The 18,368-nt window shown below is 35.5% G+C and overlaps 1 protein-coding gene across 1 annotated transcript in view; it reads right to left on the reverse strand.

Moving 5' to 3' along the window:
* The window catches only part of EFCAB7 (EF-hand calcium binding domain 7), a 47,347-nt gene that overhangs the window by 17,189 nt on the left and 11,790 nt on the right, over positions 1-18,368 (reverse strand). The window contains exons 7-8 of the mRNA XM_047085554.1: positions 4,855-4,996; positions 127-236 (exon numbers count right to left, since the gene is read on the reverse strand). Of these exons, the coding sequence (XP_046941510.1) occupies positions 127-236; positions 4,855-4,996 (252 nt within the window). The remainder of the gene's footprint in view (positions 1-126; positions 237-4,854; positions 4,997-18,368) is intronic.

The following is an 18,368-nucleotide window of genomic DNA, read 5'->3' on the forward strand; positions in this document are numbered from 1 at the left end:
TGTATATACCCTAATTGGAGGGAAAGATACACAAGTTAAAAACAAATATAGAAAATCTGTTATATTCCTCAAACTTGAGTTCATGTCATATTTTCAAATTAAACACTAGGAAATAAATATGTATACTTCTCTATTTCGTAGTTCAGTAAAACACATGAGTTGTAGATTTGCTTGGCTCTCATTTTCCTTAAGAATATACAAGGCAGTATCAATTGATAACCAAGGGGATGGTTTTCCTAAAAACAAACAAACAAAAAACCCCAAACATCTTAAAATAAGCAATTACTACTTACTCTTTCCTATTTAAAAAATAAGTTAGTGGTTTCTTTCCCCTATGGATTTTTTTTTAGAAATGCACATCCCATTTTTATACAGAAATATCATAGCATTTGTAACTATATATAGTATCCTTCCTAGAAATATTCTCTATTCACACTTTCTAAAACTCATAACTTTTTTTGAATTGACCAGAAAGCTGAGGTTGCAAGGCAACCAAGTAACCTGATATCCAAAGAAAAACAAACCCTTTCAAGGAGTGATGAGATTCGAGCACTAGCTTACCTGTGGAGAGGCACTGGAGGAAAAGATGTTAGACATCATCTATGTATGTGCTGACAACTCCATAATTTGAAAATTTTTTTAATGTTTATATTCATTTTTGAGACAGAGTGAGACAGCATGAACAGGGGAGGGACAGAGACGGAGACACAGAATCTGAAGTAGGCTCCAGGCTCCGAGCTGTCAGCACAGAGTCCGAGGCAGGGCTCGAACCCACAAACTGCGAGATTATGACCTGAGCTGAAGTCAGATGCTCAACCGACTGAGCCACCCAGGCTCCCCGACAACTCCATAATTTGTATCTCCAACTAGAAACTTTTCTCTGAATGTTAAACTATAATCAACTACCTATTGGACATCTCCATTTGAATTTCTATATCTAAAACTGACCTTCCCCAATTCCTTAAAAAAACCTGTCCATCTATGTTCTTCTCTATCTCAGTCTCAGTTTATAGTAATTCATCCTTGCAGTTGCCATGCCAAAAAGCTTGAAGTCACCTTTAACTTTTTTCTTCTCTCACATATCATAACCAATCTTCAGAAATTGTATGGTTTAACCATCAAAATATATCCAGGATCTTTATTTTCTTTATTATTATTATTATTATTTATTTAATATATGAAATTTATTGTCAAATTGGTTTCCATACAACACCCAGTGCTCATCCCAAAAGATGCCCTCTTCAATACCCATCACCCACCCCCCCCACCCCCCATCAGCCCTCAGTTTGTTCTCAGTTTTTAAGAGTCTCTTATGCTTTGGCTCTCTCCCACTTTAACCTCTCTCTTTTTTTTTTTTCCCCTTCCCCTCCCCCATAGGTTCCTGTTAAGTTTCTCAGGATCCACATAAGAGTGAAAACATACGGTATCTGTCTTTCTCTGTATGGCTTATTTCACTTAGCATAACACTCTCTAGTTCCATCCACGTTGCTACAAAGGGCCACATTTCATTCTTTCTCATTGCCACGTAGTACTCCATTGTGTTATGTCTACATTCCTGGTTCAAAGTATCATCAGTTCCCTCCTAGAACTCTTCTTTCTCTTGGGTACCCTTCAATCTGTTTTCAATATAGCAACCTGACTGCTCTTGTTAAAATAGGTCAGATTATGTCCTGTTTCTACTCAAAATTCTCTCATGGAGTTGAGAGTTGGAATAGTATTGCTCCCACCCTAACAATAAAAAGTACGTGAACTAGAGAATTCTGATTTTTTTCTTGAACCCATCAGCGCTAAGGTCCCAGGGCAACCAAGTAGCCTGAAATCCAAGGAAAGGCAAACTCTTCTAAGGAGAGATGAGATGCAATCATTGGCTTATCTGTGGTATAGCACAGACGACAAAATGTCAGGTACCATACAAGTAAGTGGAAGAAGAGAGAGAGCAGAAGAAGTATTTGAAGAATAAGATGGAAATTTTCCTAAAAACAATGAAAGACAATAAGCCAAAAATCCAAGCAGGATAATTACAAACCAACCAACCCCACAATAACGGCATCAAAAAGAAAAACAAAATCACCTAGACAATACTAAAATCATTGTAAATTAAAGATATGGAGAAAATTGTGAGGGCAGCCATGGGAAAAATCCTCCTAAGATTCTGCATTTTTCTCAGAGTAAAAGCCCAAGTCTTCATTATGGCCAAAACAAACAAATAAAAGCAACTCTACCTGATTTTGTCCTGGTTCCTCCCTGTCCTCCATCTCCTACTTTGTTCTAGCCATTCTAGTCACCTTGCTATTCTTCTAACATCAGGCACACTCTTACCTCGGAGCCTCTGACAGAGAAGTCCCTCTATGTGGAATGCTCTGCCACCTGCACTCTTCACCACTCTCCACTCATCCCCTCCACCAGCCCTATATCCACAAAGCTTACTCCTCTGCCTTCTGTGGAAGACAGCAGAAATGGCTGCTCTGTACCCACAGCCCATTGCAATGTGAATCTGCTCCTCCATCATGAGATCAAGTCTATTTCTCTATCTTATAAATCTAGACTTGCCTTGTTACTTGCTGTGAACAACAGAATGTAACAGAAGTAATGTGCCAGTTCTGATTCCAAGCCTTAGGAAACCGTAGGTGCTTCTGCTCCTTCCTTCAGATCCCTATTACACCAAGAGAACAAGCCCAGGCTAACTCACTAGAACGTAAGAGACTATATGAGGCAGACTCAAGTCGTCCCAGCTGAGACCTCATATAGAGGACAGAGCCCAGCCAAGACCAGTAAAGCCAGCTATGAGCTAACCAACAGTTGATCACAGATGCATAAGTAAATCCTACAGAGAAAAGCAAAGCCCAGCTCAAACAAAAATAACTATCCAGTAAACCTGCTTATGAGTGAACAGTTGTTTAATTGTTTCCAGCCACTGTGGGTTTTGGGGTAATTTGTTATGTAGCAGTTGATAACTGATATACCTCTTTCAAAGTCTTTGCTCAAATGTCAACTTCTTAATGAAGCATACACTAACCACTCCATTTCAATGGCGACTCATATTCCCTCAGCATTCACAATGCCCTATCCCTCTGTATTTTTCCCATAGCACTTATCACTTACTAACATACCACATCATTTACTATTTATTATGTTTATTATTTATTGTTTCCCTCACTAGAATGTAAGTTCATAAGGGTAAGGATTTTTGTCTTTTTTGTACTCTGATGTATCCTAAGCACCGAAAATGATACTTGATATATAAGGCCCTCAATGAATATTTGATAAATATGTGAATAAAGGATCTTCTTAAGAATATGGAGAATTAACATCTGCATTGAATATGCAGGCCAATCTTGATACCTATATCTGAAAAAATGATCACTGTAATTGTCATTTAAAAGTACCAACCACCATTGGAGCACCTGGGTGGCTCAGCTGGTTAAGCATCCAACTCTTGTCAGCTCAGGTCATGATCTTGCAGTTCATGGGTTTGAGCCCCAGGTCGGGCTCCACACTGACAGTGCAAAGCCTGCTTGGGATTCTCTCTCTCTCTCTCTCTCTCTCTCTCTCTCTCTCTCTCCCTCTCCCTCTCCCTCTCCCTCTCTCTCTCTCCCTTCCTCACTCCCTCTCTTCCTCCTTCCCTTCCCTCCTCGGTCTCACACTCCCCTCTCAAAATAAATAAAAAGTATCAACCACCAAATGTTGTAAGAATTTCACAAGATATACAGTTAAAACTTTTAGAATCTCTACTTTAGGAGGCAAGAAGAATGGAGCAGGGAAGAATCCTCTAGTAATAAAACAAACATTTTCTTATTATGTAAAAATAATTTTAAAATTGATACTTAGAACAACCAACATTAAAAAGATTTCTAGGGATGGGGCGCCTAGGTGGCTTGGTCAGTTGAGCGTCAGACTTCAGCTCAGGTCATGATCTCACAGTTTGTGGGTTCGAGCCCCGCGTCGGGCTCTGTGCTGACAGCTCAGAGCCTGGAGCCTGCTTCAGATTCTGTGTCTCCCTCTGTCTCTGCCCCTCCCCTGCTCACTCTCTGTCTCTGTCTCAAAAATAAATAAAATAAACATTAAAAACAAACAAAAAGATTTCTAGGGAAAGCACCCTTAAAGACATTTTCACTAATTAAAAATTAAATAATAACCATTTTATTTTTTTATTAAAATATTTTTTAAGTTTATTTACTTATTTTGAGAAAGAGAGAGCACGAGTGGGGTAGGGGCAGAGAGAGAGGGAGAGACAATTCTGACAGTGCAGAGCCCAAAGCAGGGCTCGAACTCACAAACTGTGTGAGATCATGACCTGAGCCGAGATCAGACTGAGCCACTCAGGCGCCCCAATAATAACCATTTTAGACACTAAGAAATTAATTTGTATCTAGCATTTATATACAGAAAAGGAACATTACCAGGAATGTAAAGATTATTAATAAAGATTGTTTAAGTCATAGGACATAGGACTTTGGAGATATTCAAAATTATTTGCAGTTCACATTGCCCCAAATTATGTTCCTACAGAACTTCTCTTAAACTTATTAATTTTAAAAATGGACAAATGGAAAAGCTAAAAATTAATTAGTAAACAAAATGTTAATTCTATATCAAGAAGAAACCAGGATACACTTTGTTCTTGTTTTTAAAGGAATTAAAATAAAACTTGCTTTAAACATACACAAAAACCAACATACTTGCTTTGTAAAATATGATAACACAAAGTATAAACTAATGCTTTCTTTCTTTACTGTATGTAACCATGTTTGTTAGGTAGATTATTTTCTTCACTAAGGCTACCAAATATGTAAGTTATTTTCAAAGAGGGCATAATTCGATATTTTAAAAAATACACAAAAAAATTAAACTTGCCTTCAACTTGACTCAGGTTTAGTGGTTTAATTGTAAGATAAACCATGGATCTCTGAGCTATCTGCATCCTATATTGATGACTAATGATTTCACCATCTTCTTCTAAAAAAAAGCAACCTTTTGACTGTACACATTGCCACTCCTGAAATGAAGGAAAAAAATTTTTTTCAAACATTTATTAAATGTTTCCAGCATGTAGAGTAACAAAGAGAAACCTAAGGAAGATATAAAGGAAATGTCAAATAAAGCCACTTACCTCCAGGAATTTGCGACATAAAAACAACAACAACAACAACAAACAAACAAACAAAACCCAACCAACCAACCAACAAACAAACCAGTCAGGACACAATTCAATTATAATTGACAGTAGTAAATTTTTACAACAAAAAATAATTATATGTGCAAAATAATAACCCTAGTTCCTAATAGTAACTGGCACATTGTTGGTACTCTATTAATATCTGACCAATGAGGGGAGGTAGACATCAATATAAACTGTATCTTGAAAGATAAGTGTAATTTAGATAATGAAAAGTTAGGAAAAGACATAATGGAAAGAAGAAATAAGAAAAAATAAAGTTTGTGAGAATGGGAGAAGCAGTGAAACAAAGTAACAAATAAATATGCTGCTACAATAACTAGGGCAGGATTAGTGCTTGCAACATAGTAAAAATGACTAAGTAAGGACTCCTAAAACTGATGCTGAAAGGAAAAGTGATGACTTTGTATTTAAAAGGTAAAGAATGTGACAACCAAAATAACAGTTTCAAGTCCAGGCAACTAAAAGAACACTGAATAAATTTTACAGCCATAGCACAATGCTGATAAACATCAGTTTTGCGAAAAACTTTTCTGTACAATTGTTTCTGCTATCTCCTGGTTAGCCAAATTCCTTCTTGTCCAAACTAACAGGTCTAAATGGGATCTCTTAACTAGAGTTAAATACAACTCGAAGATGACACCTTATGGAGAAAGTAGAAAATTCTCTATTGAACATATGAGAAATTGTGCCATTGCCACAAATGTGTACAAAAATCTTCTTCACTTGATCATTAGTGGGCTTGCCTACCTATAATGTAAAACATATTTCTGCTCTACCCATATGTATAAGTTTTTGAAATGACTTTATAAAAGATAATTTTGAAAAATTATCTGTAAGAATGGTTAGATAATAAGCTCAAGGCCTTAATAATATTAAGATAACCACTAAAAAGGTATACGTTAGCTGTTAACAATAACATAAAAAATACTATAAATTCATTATAGAAAAGTCTAATATGGTACTAAAAAGGTGAGAACAAACATAATTTCTATTGAGGTTGATTTCTCATTCACTTTTTTTAAAGGCTACATTATCCTAACATGTATTTACACATCATTTTTCTATTACATAAATGATAATTATTTTCATATTTTATATTATTTTATAGCATCAAAATACATTTAAAATTAGAAATTTAAGAATATGGAAAAAATCCCCATAATTCTACCACCCTAGTTTGATTTCTATATAATCATTCCTAATACCACCCTTACATAAAAACCTATGTTTTACATTCTAATTAACATTATTCTATGTTGTGTCTTCTCCATGTAATGTTACATCCAAAATATTTTGCTACTGAAAAATAAGAACAAAACTGGAGGAATTACATGTCCTGACCTCAAAACTCAATAGAAAGCTACCGTAATCAAAATGGTGTGATATTGGCAAAAAGACAAATATATAGATGAATGGAATAGAACAGACAGCTCACAAATAAACTCTCACATATATATGGCCAAGTAATTTTCAATAAGGATGCTAAGACCATTCAATGGGAAAAAGGACAATCTTTTCAACAAATGAAGCTAAGAAACGTGGATATCCAAGTGCAAAATAATTAATTTGAACTCTTCTCTTATACCATACACAAATTAACACAAAATGGATCAAAGACCTAAATGTAAGTACTAAAACTACAAAATTCTAAGAAAAAAACATAGTGGAAAACCTTCATGACAATGGATTGGCAATGATTTCTTGGATATGACATCAAAAACACAGGTCACAAAAGAAAATATAGACAAACTGGACTTCATTAAAATTAAAAACCTTTGTGCATCAAAGAACACTATCAACATAGTGAAAAAGGCTCACAGAATGGGAGAAAATATTTGCAAATCATACATTTGAAAATGAACTAATATCTAGAATATATTAAAACTCTTACAACTCAACAACAAGCCCCCCCCAAATTAAAAATGGTCATAAGGGGGTACCTGAGTGGCTTAGTCAGTTAAATGCCTGACTCCTGATTTCAGCTCAGGTCAGGATCTCACACGGTTCATGAAATCGAGCCCCGAATCATTGGGCTCTGCACTGCCACAAGGAGCCTGCTTGGGATTCTCCCCTCGCCCATCTCAAAATAAATAAATATTTTTTTAAAAAAATGGTCCTAAGACTTGAATAGACATTTCTCCAAAGAAGATACACAAGTGGCTAATAAGCACATGAAAAGATGCTTAACATCACATCATTAGGGAAATGCAAATCAGAACCACAGTGAGATACTACTTCATACCCACTAGGATGGCTATTAAATAAAAACAAAAACAAAAACCCCAAAATACATAAAATAACAAGTGCTGACAACGATGTGGAGAAATTGAAACCCTTGTGCATTGCTGGTAGGAATATAAAATGTGATGCTACTATGGAAAAGTTTGTTAGTTCCACCAAAAATTAAACACAGAATTACTGTATGATCCAGCAATTCCATTTCTGGGCATATAGTGAGAGCAGAGACTCAAACAGATACTTGTACACCCATCTTCATGGCAGCATTATTCACAATAGCCAAATGGTGGAAAGAATCCAAGTGTCCATTGGTGGATGAATGGGTAAACAAAATGTGGAATATGCATACAATGGAATATTCAGGCTTAAAAGGGACTAAAATTCTAACAGATGCTGCAGATATAAACCTTGAAGACATTATGCTAAGTGAAATAAGCCAGACACAAAAGGACAAATATTGCATGATTTCACTTAAATGAAGAACCTAGATTAAATTCAGAGAAAGAAAGTAGAACAGAGTTTGCCATGAGTGGAAAGAGGAGGAAGTGAGGAGTCATTGCTTAATGGGTAAAGAGATTTAGTTGGGCATCACAAAAGCTAAATATGAAAGACCCACAGTTAATACCATCCTCAATGGGGAAAAACTGAGAGCTTTCCCCCTAAAGTCAGGAACACAGCAGGGATGTCCACTTTCACCACTGTTGTTCACCATAGTACTGGAAATCCTAGCCTCAGCAATCAGACAACAACAACAACAACAAATAAAAGGCATAGGGGTGGCTGGGTGGCTCAGTCAGTTAAGCATCCAACTTTGGCTCAGGTCATGATCTCATGGCTTGTGAGTCCAAGCCCCACATCGGGCTCTGTGCTGATAGCTCAGAGCCTGGAGTCTGCTTCAGATTCTGTGTCTCCCTCTGTCTCTGCCCCTCCCCTGCTCACATTCTGTCTCTCTCTCAAAATAAATAAACATTAAATTTTTTAAAAAAGAAAAAGAAATAAAAGACATACATTTGGCAAGGAAGAAGTCAAACTTTCACTCTTTGCAGATGACATGATACTCTACGTGGAAAACCCAAAAGACTCCATGAAAAAACTGCTAGAACTGATACATGAATTCAGCAAAGTTGCAGGATATAAACTCAATGTACAGAAATCAGTTGCATTTCTATACACCAGTAATGAAGCAGCAGAAATGCAAATCAAGGAATCGATCCCATTTACAATTGCACTAAAAACCATAAGATACCTAAAAATAACCTAACCAAGAAGGTAAAAGATCCGCATGCTGAAAACTATAGAAAGCTTATGAAAGAAACTGAAGACACAAAGAAGTGGAAAAACATTCCATGCTCATGGAATGGAAGAACAAATATTGTTAAAATGTCTATACTACCTAAAGAAATCTACATATTCAATGCAATCCCTATCAAAATAACACCAGCATTCTTCACAGAGCTAGAACAATTCTATAATTTGTATGAAACCACAAAAGACCCCGAATAGCCAAAGTAATGTTGAAAAAGAAAACCAAAGCAGGAGGCATCACAATTCCAGATTTCAAGCTGTATTACAAAGCTGTAATCATGAAAACACTATGGTACTGGCATAAAAACAGACACATGGATCAGTGGAAGAGAATAGAGAACCTGGAAAGGGACCCACAAATGTATGGCCAACTAATCTTCGACAAAACAGGAAAGAATATCCAATGAAAAAACGACAGTCTCTTCAGCAAACAGTGTTGGGAAAACTCGATGGCAACATACAGAAGAATGAACCTGGACCACTTTCTTATACCATACACAAAAATAAACTCAAAATGGATGAAAGACCTAAAAGTAAGATAGGAAATCATCAAAATCCTAGAGGAGAAAACAGGCAACAACCTCTTTGACCTCAGCTGCAGCAATTTTTTGCTCAACACATCTACAAAGGCAAGGAAACTAAAAGCAAAAATGAACTATTGGGACCTCATCAAGATTAAAAGCTTCTGCACTGCAAAGGAAACAATCAACAAAAGGCAACCAACGAAATGGGAGAAGATATTTGCAAACGACATATCAGATAAAGGGTTAGTATCCAAAATCTATAAAGAACTTATCAAACTCAATACCCAAAAAACAAATAATCCAGTAAAGAAATGGGATAAAGACATAAACAGACACTTTTCCAAAGAAGACATCCAGATGGCTAAAAGATACATGAAAACATGCTCAGTATCACTCATCATCAGGGAAATACAAATCAAAACCACAATGAGATACCACCTCACACCTATCAGAATGGCTAAAATTAACCGAGCAAACAACAGATGTAGGATGCAGAGGATGCAGAGAAAAGGGAGCACTTTTCCACTGTTGGTGGGAATGAACACTGGTGCAGTTACTACGGAAAATAGTGTGGAGTTTCCTCAAAATATTAAAAATAGAACTACCCTACAATCCAGCAATTGCACTACCAGGTATTTATAAAAAGGATACAAGAATGCTGATTCGAAGGAGTACATGCACCCCAATGTTTATAGCAGCACTACTGATAATAGCCAAATTATGGAAAGAGCCCAAAGTCCATCAAAGGATGAATGGATAAAGAAGATGTGCTATACATATACAATGGAATATTACTCAGCAATCAAAAAGAATGAAATCTTGCCATTTGCAACAACATGGATGGAACTAGAGTGTATTATGCTAAGTAAAATAAGTCAGTCAAAAGAAAGACAAATATCATATTATTTTACTCATATGTGTAATTTAAGAAACAAAACAGATGAACATAGAGGAAAGGAAGGAAAAATAAGATAAAAACAGAGAGGGAAGCAAACCACAGAGACTCTTAAATACAGAAAACAAACTGAGGGTTGCTAGAGGGGAGGTGGGTAGGAGATGTGCTAAATGGTGATGGGCATTAAGGAGGGCACTTGTTGGGATGAGCACTGGGTCTAATATGTAAAGTGATGGATCACTAAATTCTACTCCTGAAACCAATACTACACTGTATGTTAACTAACGTGGATTTAAGTAAGCTTAAAAAAAAAAAAAAAAGATTTAGTTGAGGATGATGAAAAGTTCTGGATATGGAGAGTGGTGATGGTTGCAAAACCATATGAATGAATCTAATGAACAGAACCATATACTTAAAAATAGCTAAAATGGTAAAATTTATATTATGTATATTTTACCACAAGAAAAAAAGCCATTTTGCTAAGCAATATTCAAGTTTTTTCAATTTAACTGGTTCTATAATTACCCATTGAGTTTGTATACCATTACTTACTTGTTTCTAAAATGTTAGATATTTATGTCATTTCTAATTTCTCATCAGCATAAATAATACTAAAATGAAGACTACTTTGTCTAAATATTTTTCTTTTCATTAATAATATCCTTCAAAAGATCTTCTAGGCCAAAAGTAAGTATATTTTTTTAAATTCATTTTATTTTTTTTAATTTACATCCAAATTAGTTAGCATATAGTGCAACAATGATTTCAGGAGTAGATTCCTTAATGCCCCTTACCCATTTAGCCCATCCCCCCTCCCACAACCCCTCCAGTAACCCTCTGTTTGGTCTCCATATTTAAGAGTCTCTTATGCTTTTGTCCCCCTCCCTGTTTTTATATTTTGTTTCTCTTCCCTTATGTTCATCTATTTTGTCTCTTAAAGTCCTCGTATGAGTGAAGTCATATGATTTTTGTCTTTCTCTGACTAATTTTGCTTAGCATAATACCCTCCACTTCCATCCACGTAGTTGCAAATGGCAAGATTTCATTCTTTTTGATTGCCGAGTAATACTCCATTTACATATATACCACATCTTCTTTACCCATTCATCCATTGGTGGACATCTGGGCTCTTTCCATAATTTGGCTATGGTTGATAGTGCTGCTATAAACATTGGGGTGCATATGTCCCTTCAAAACAGCACACCTGTATCCCGTGGATAAATACCTAGTAGTGCAATTGCTGGGTCATAGGGTAGTTTTATTTTTTAGTTTTTTGAGGGACCTCCATACTGTTTTCCAGAGTGGCTGCACCAGCTTGCATTCCCACCAACAATGCAAAAGAGATCCTCTTTCTCCTCACCAACATCTGTTGTTACCTGAGTTGTTAATGTTAGCCATTCTGACAGGTGTAAGGTGGTATCTCATTGTGGTTTTGATTTGTAATTCCCTGATGATGAGTGATGTTGGGCATTTTTTCATGTGTCGGTTGGCCATCTGGATGTCTTCTTTGGAGGTCTATTCATGTCTTTTGCCCATTTCTTCACTGGATGATTTGTTTTTTGGGTGTTGAGTTTGATAAGTTCTCTATCGATTTTGGATACTAATCCTTTATCTGATATGTTGTTTGCAAATATCTTTTCCCATTCCATCAGCTGCCTTTTAGTTTTGCTATTGTTTCCTTCGCTGTGCAGAAGCTTTTTATTTTTTATTTTTATTTTTTTATTTTTTTTTAAATTTTTTTTCAACATTTATTTATTTTTGGGACAGAGAGAGACAGAGCATGAACGGGGGAGGGGCAGAGAGAGAGGGAGACACAGAATCGGAAACAGGCTCCAGGCTCTGAGCCATCAGCCCAGAGCCCGACGCGGGGCTCGAACTCACGGACTGCGAGATCGTGACCTGGCTGAAGTCGGACGCTTAACCGACTGCGCCACCCAGGCGCCCCCAGAAGCTTTTTATTTTGATTGAGGTTCCAGTAGTTCATTTTTGCTTTTGTTTCCCTTGCCTCCAGAGATGTGTTGAGTAAGAAGTTGCTGCGGCCAAGATTGCTTGCTTTCTCCTCAAGGATTTTGATGGCTTCCTGTCTTACATTTAGGTCTTTCATCCATTTTGAGTTTATTTTTGTGTATCGTGTAAGAAAGGGTCCAGGTTCATTTTTCTGCATGCAGCTGTCCAGTTTTCCCAGCACCACTTGCTGAAGAGACTGTCTTTATTCCATTGGATATTCTTTCCTGCTTTGTCAAAGATTAGTTGGCCATATGTTTGTGGGTCCATTTCTGGGTTTTCTATTCTGTTCCATTGATCTGAGTGTCTGTTCTTGTGCCAATACCATACTGTCTTATGATTACCGCTTTGTAGTGTGGCTTGAAGTCCAGGATTGTGATGCCTCCTGCTTTGGTTTTCTTTTTCAAGATTGCTTTGGCTATTCGGGGTCTTTTCTGGTTCCACACAAAAAAGTAAGCATATTTTTAAGGCAGCATGTGTTTCCATGCTGCTTTGTAAAACAGTGATACCAATTTTACAATACCACCAACAATGTATCATGTAATAATTTTTCCACTACCATAACTTGGTCAGCAGTGTTATCATTAGAAAAACTGTGTGGTGGTGGGGAATTATTTCTTTTTCTTTTTTAAAAAAATTTTATTTATTTTTGAGACAGAGAGAGACAGAGCATGAATGGGGGAGAGTCAGAGAGAGAGGGAGACACAGAATCTGAAGCAGGCTCCACGCTCTGAGCTGTCAGCACAGAGACCGACGCGGGGCTCGAACTCACAGACCATGAGATCATGACCTGAGCCAAAGTCGGAAGCTCAGCTGAATGAGCCACACAGGCGCCCCAAGGGAATGATTTCTTAAGCAATGTGTGGGTACATAATATTATAGTGTTCCACAATTTTTGTCTATATACAGTATTGCATTGATTTTTGTGTCAATTTATATTAAGGCAATAAAAACAATGTAATAATTAAATGGTACAGTAATAACTTTTGCATCAATTTTAATTTTTCTGATTATTAGCAAGGTTGAACTTTTTCCCATGTGTTTATTATTTTTGTCTCTTTTTGTGGGAACTGCCTATTCATCTATTTTTGTAGCTCTATCATCAACTTGGTATTTTTGTTACATATTTTAATAAATTGTTTTGACTGTTTTAGATATTGACTACACTTTGTAAGTTTTGATGTATTTTCTGTTTCCTTTTATTTTCGTTTTGGTTAGTTTTCAATTTATGTAAGTTTTCCTTTTTTTTTAAATTTTTTTTAACGTTTATTTATTTTTGAGACAGAGAGAGACAGAGCATGAATGGGGGAGGGTCAGAGAGAGAGGGAGACACAGAATCTGAAACAGGCTCCAGGCTCTGAGCGGTCAGCACAGAGCCCGACGCGGGGCTCGAACTCACGGACCGCGAGATCATGACCTGAGCTGAAGTCAGACACTTAGCCGACTGAGCCACCCAGGCGCCCCTAGTTTTCCATTTTTATATTCATCTTTTCTTTGGAGATTTATTCTTAAACTGAATTTCAAGAAATTACCATTATTGCTGAACTATTACTCAAGCTTTCAGTCATTAATCACATGCACTGTCATACCTTTGGGATATAAAAGATATGTGTATTTTTAATTCTGATAAATTAAAACGTGACCTTAAATTATTAGAATTCATCTTTGTAAAGATATTGCTGATGACAGAAACGAGTCGTTATGTATGACATTTCAACAACATCTCTATGAGGCAATAAGGGATAGATAGATATAAACTAGTCATTTTAATAAACAGATAAACTGAGGTACCCAGAGGTTATACAGAATCAGAATTTCTCAAGGAGTTTGTAGAAATATTAGGTCTAGAGTCTAAGACTTTTGGATCAACCCTTCTACCATTAAATCATGTTTCCAAAACAAAATATACTCTGGGTACTAAATTCAAAATTTTTATAACTCAATGAAGTTCAAACTGGGGCTTGAGCCAAAAGTTCAAGTTCAACAATTAATGATGAGTAAGAGTATATACAGATTTTCATTTAGCCTCCTTGTAAATCCCTTGGATGGTAATATATTAAGGACTAACAACAGATGCTGACATTACCTCAAAGCCAGCTGGCCTTAATATAATCAACATGACCTTGGATGGTGACAATTGCTACAGAGAAGAAAGGAAAGACACTCACATGGTATTTAGACAAGCTACACTTTTAGACAGTTTGAGCTAAGATTCTGACATCAAATGGAAAACATGTTTTCCTTTCAATGAACTTTGACTATAGCATTATCAAATGGAACTTCATCTGAAATATTTTATGAATGTTTTTTATAGTCACCCATCTGGAATGGAATCTCTAATCTCATTTAGAATTATAGAATACTAAAGGTAGAAGAAGTCTGAGGAGCAATCCAGTCCAGATTTCCCTTTTGATTGATGAAAAATAAAGGGATATGCTTGTCACAACTTACACTGACTGCAGAGCCAGAGCTGGACCTACGTCTCCTAGGTCTCCTTACTTTCTCTCCTAACTGCCAGCTATATTCAAAATTCTGTTCTTTTGCACATTTAAATATCTGCCATGATTTTTTCAAAAGCTAGTAATTAAAGAAAGTTCAGGCTTATGAAATCATTACAATAGACTATGAGAAAGCATTGTCATTTGGAATTATCCATATATTGAAGTGTTAAGATAAACATAATTATTTGGGTTCCTTATTGAAAAAAATGTACATTTCAGTAGCTGGGAAATTTCTTAAATTTGTATTTAATCATGCGTGTAGTAGCCCCCCCCCCCACCTCTGATAAAAGTGTTTAGGGCCACCTGGATGGCTCAGTCAGTTGGGCATCTGACTCTTGACTTTGGCTCAGGTCATGATCCCAGGAGGAGTGAGGTCAAACCCTGCACTGGGCTCTGTGCTGAGCATGAAGCCTGCTTAAGATTCTCTCTCTCCCTCTCCCTCTGCCCCTTCTTCACACAAGCACACACTCTCTCATCTCTCTCTCTTAAAAACAAACCAACCAACAAATAAATAAATTTTTAAAAAGGTGTTTAAACAAATTAAAAACTACAGGCATACCTCAGAGATATTGCAGGTGTGGTTCCAGACCACTGAAATAAAGTGAATATCACAATAAAGCAAGTTGAACAAATGTTTTGGTTTCCCAGTGCATATAAAGTTATGTTTATACTACACTGTAGTCTACTAAGTGTGCAATAGTTATTATGTCTCAAAAACACAATGCACATACCTTAATTAAAAGATACTTTATTGCTAAAAAATGCTAAACATCATTTGAGCTTTTAGCAGGTCATAATTATGGATCACAGATCACCATAACAAATATAATAATAATGAAAAGTTTAAAACACTGCAAGAATTACCAAAATGTGACACAGAGACACAATGTGAGCAAATGCTGTTGAAAAAATGGCAACAACAGGGTTGCCTGACACAGGGTTGCCACAAATCTTCAATTTACAAAAATGCAATTATCTGTGAAGCACAATAAAGTGACATGCAATAAAACGAGGTATGCCTGTAATGCATTTTGCCTGGTACACTGGTAATGAACATAATTTGTAACATTTGGGAAACTCAAAGATGAGAGAATTTTTCCACGTGCTTATTGTATTTCTTGGAGGCAGTGCCACAGTTGACAGGAGATGCCTTTGGCTGGGGAGTGAGTTAACATTATTATCATAAGTCTTTCCTAAATTCCAGTTTTAGAGAAAGTATAGGAAGAGAATTTTTATGTTTCCTTGGAAAGACAGCCAACCTAGATACTACAATATATGGTTAATAAGACTAGAATGTGGTGGAACAACAGCTATTACAAAATAGAAGATAAATGTCACATGATTTATATCAACCAAATTTCAAGGTAATAATCAGATTATTTTGAATACTAAGTAAATAACATTATTAGGAGAATTTGTAGCTCTCTTGCTTAAAAGAAAGCACTGAAATTCTTAAGATCTGCCAGAGTTGTTAACAACACAGTGCTTATTCAACCTAATTTTTTTTAAAACAAATAGACTTTCAATCACACAAAGCTTTTTCTCTAGAATCTAGACTAAAATGTTATGAATTAAAAGAAAAAAGTACTGATAAAGTGAATGGCTCATTCAAATAAATCCGTTTGAAAGGATTATAGACTAAGGTTGACAGTTTGAGTATTATGAGAAAAATGTAAGGATGTTGAGTTTTTAAAAAAATTTCTGAATGACAGAGTAAGAAATTCCATGTGTGATATAGTTTTCTCAACGATATAAAGCAGAAATAAAATAGTAGCTTGTAATTCTTATACGGGGCATAAGGTGGTGCTATATTCTACCAATTCAGGTAAATTCATATAAAAAGAAAAAGAACTGTTAATTCATTTGTCATATACAAATTTTACTTATTTTCATTCGCAATGTATAAGGAAATAATGAAAAGCACAAATTAAAAATAGTTCAGTTGAAAATTCTACTATCAGAAAACTTGAATGTATCAGTAAAGTTACATTTTTCTCGGGACACTGTAGAGAACATAATTTGTTTTCACATATAATTCTATATTATTATTAAAGTTTTAGGTGGGGTAGAATTATTAAACAGTAGATCTAGCATGAACTTGGGCACCTGGGTGGCTCAGTCAGTTAAGCGTCTGACTTCGGCTCAGGTCATGATCTCACGGTTGGTGGTTTTGAGCCCCGTGTTGGGCTCTGTGCTGACAGCTTAGAGCCTGGAGCCTGCTTTGGATTCTGTGTCTCCTTCTCTCTGCCCCTCCACTGCTCATGTTCTGTCTCTTTCTCTCATAAATGAATAAACATTAAAAAATTAAAAAAAAAGATCTAGCATAAATGTAGAGGAGGAACTTATATATATCATCATCATCATCACTGTTGTTCTTTAAAGATACCCTATGTCACATACTTATTAGAAAGCTATTTGCTTTTCATTAAGACAAACAGGTTAAAGAGTTAATGAATGTTTTGTTATTAAAGAATTATAAAATGTATATAAAAACAAAAAGTTAAATAGATGATTTATAAAGGAAAAAATTTATATGGATTGCCACCTAATTGACAAGTTGAATTGATCATCATTTTGAAAATATGAGAAACTTTTGTAACAAAATTACTATTTGGAGCCTTCACAAAAATTTAGACAATTAACTTCTACTTTAAGATGTTTGTATTGTTTGTGTATGTCTATACATAGACATATACAAAACAAATATGTTACACAACATATTCATACACAACATATACATATCTTATATAACACATGCGTTTTATACCACACATATACTTAAAACACATTCTAATTGGGAGTCTGGATACAGGAAGTATTACATCTCTGTAGTTTACAACTCATGGTTTGGGCTTTCTCTAATTGTAATCATGACTAGCAATTGAAGCTATTCCTCTTTCAAAGAAAAATTCCTGACATTCTTTGCATATTACAAAACCTAAGCAAGCAGAATTCAGTATTAAAAAAAGAAAAGTGATAAAGTACCTAAAAGTGGTCTATAGAAAAGGTCTTATTTTCCTCCTGTAATTCATGTCCTTTACCAATTAATTGTGTGAATGTACAGTTTAAAATCTGGCTTATGCATACATTTCAACAATTTTCTAACTTCTGAAAAGATCTTTTTCCATCCCAATTCCATAATTCTCCACTCCACATGAAACTGAGGGACCCAAACTTGTTTAAAATAGATTTAAAGTATTTGAAGTAACTTATTCTTCTAGTAACTTATTCTATCAATCTCAAAACAAATTATACAATAACCATATTTATAACAAGTACTTCTCAGAGTTGTTGTAAACTTAAATTTATGAAATTTATTTCAAGAATTCAAAGTAAAATGCAAACAAAGAACTGAATCCTTCTGACTAACCAGAATTTTTTAAATTCACAGATTTTTTTTTTAAATCACTTCAGCTCACCTAAGAAATATCAGATAGTAAACAATAGTGGGCAAAATCAAGATCAGAAATAGGATATTAAAAGTCAGGCAAATAATATGAAGGTAATATGAAGGCCTTGAAGTATTTCCAAACACATAAAATTTTATATAAAAGTCACAGAATTTTAAAATTCAAAGTATGCCATCTTCTTTTAATCATTAAATTCTTCTAGTATCTTTTACCTAATTCCCACTTGTCATCAGCACCATTCCCTGCTTTTGATGTCTTAGGTGCAAAATGTAAGTTGTCTTTTGTTACACAATCACTGTGGCCTATAGACTA

This window comes from Lynx rufus, unplaced genomic scaffold (assembly GCF_022079265.1).
Source record: "Lynx rufus isolate CCGP_SWC_20201006 ecotype Redwood Valley unplaced genomic scaffold, mLynRuf1.p SCAF_2, whole genome shotgun sequence".
Classification (NCBI taxonomy): domain Eukaryota; kingdom Metazoa; phylum Chordata; class Mammalia; order Carnivora; family Felidae; genus Lynx; species Lynx rufus.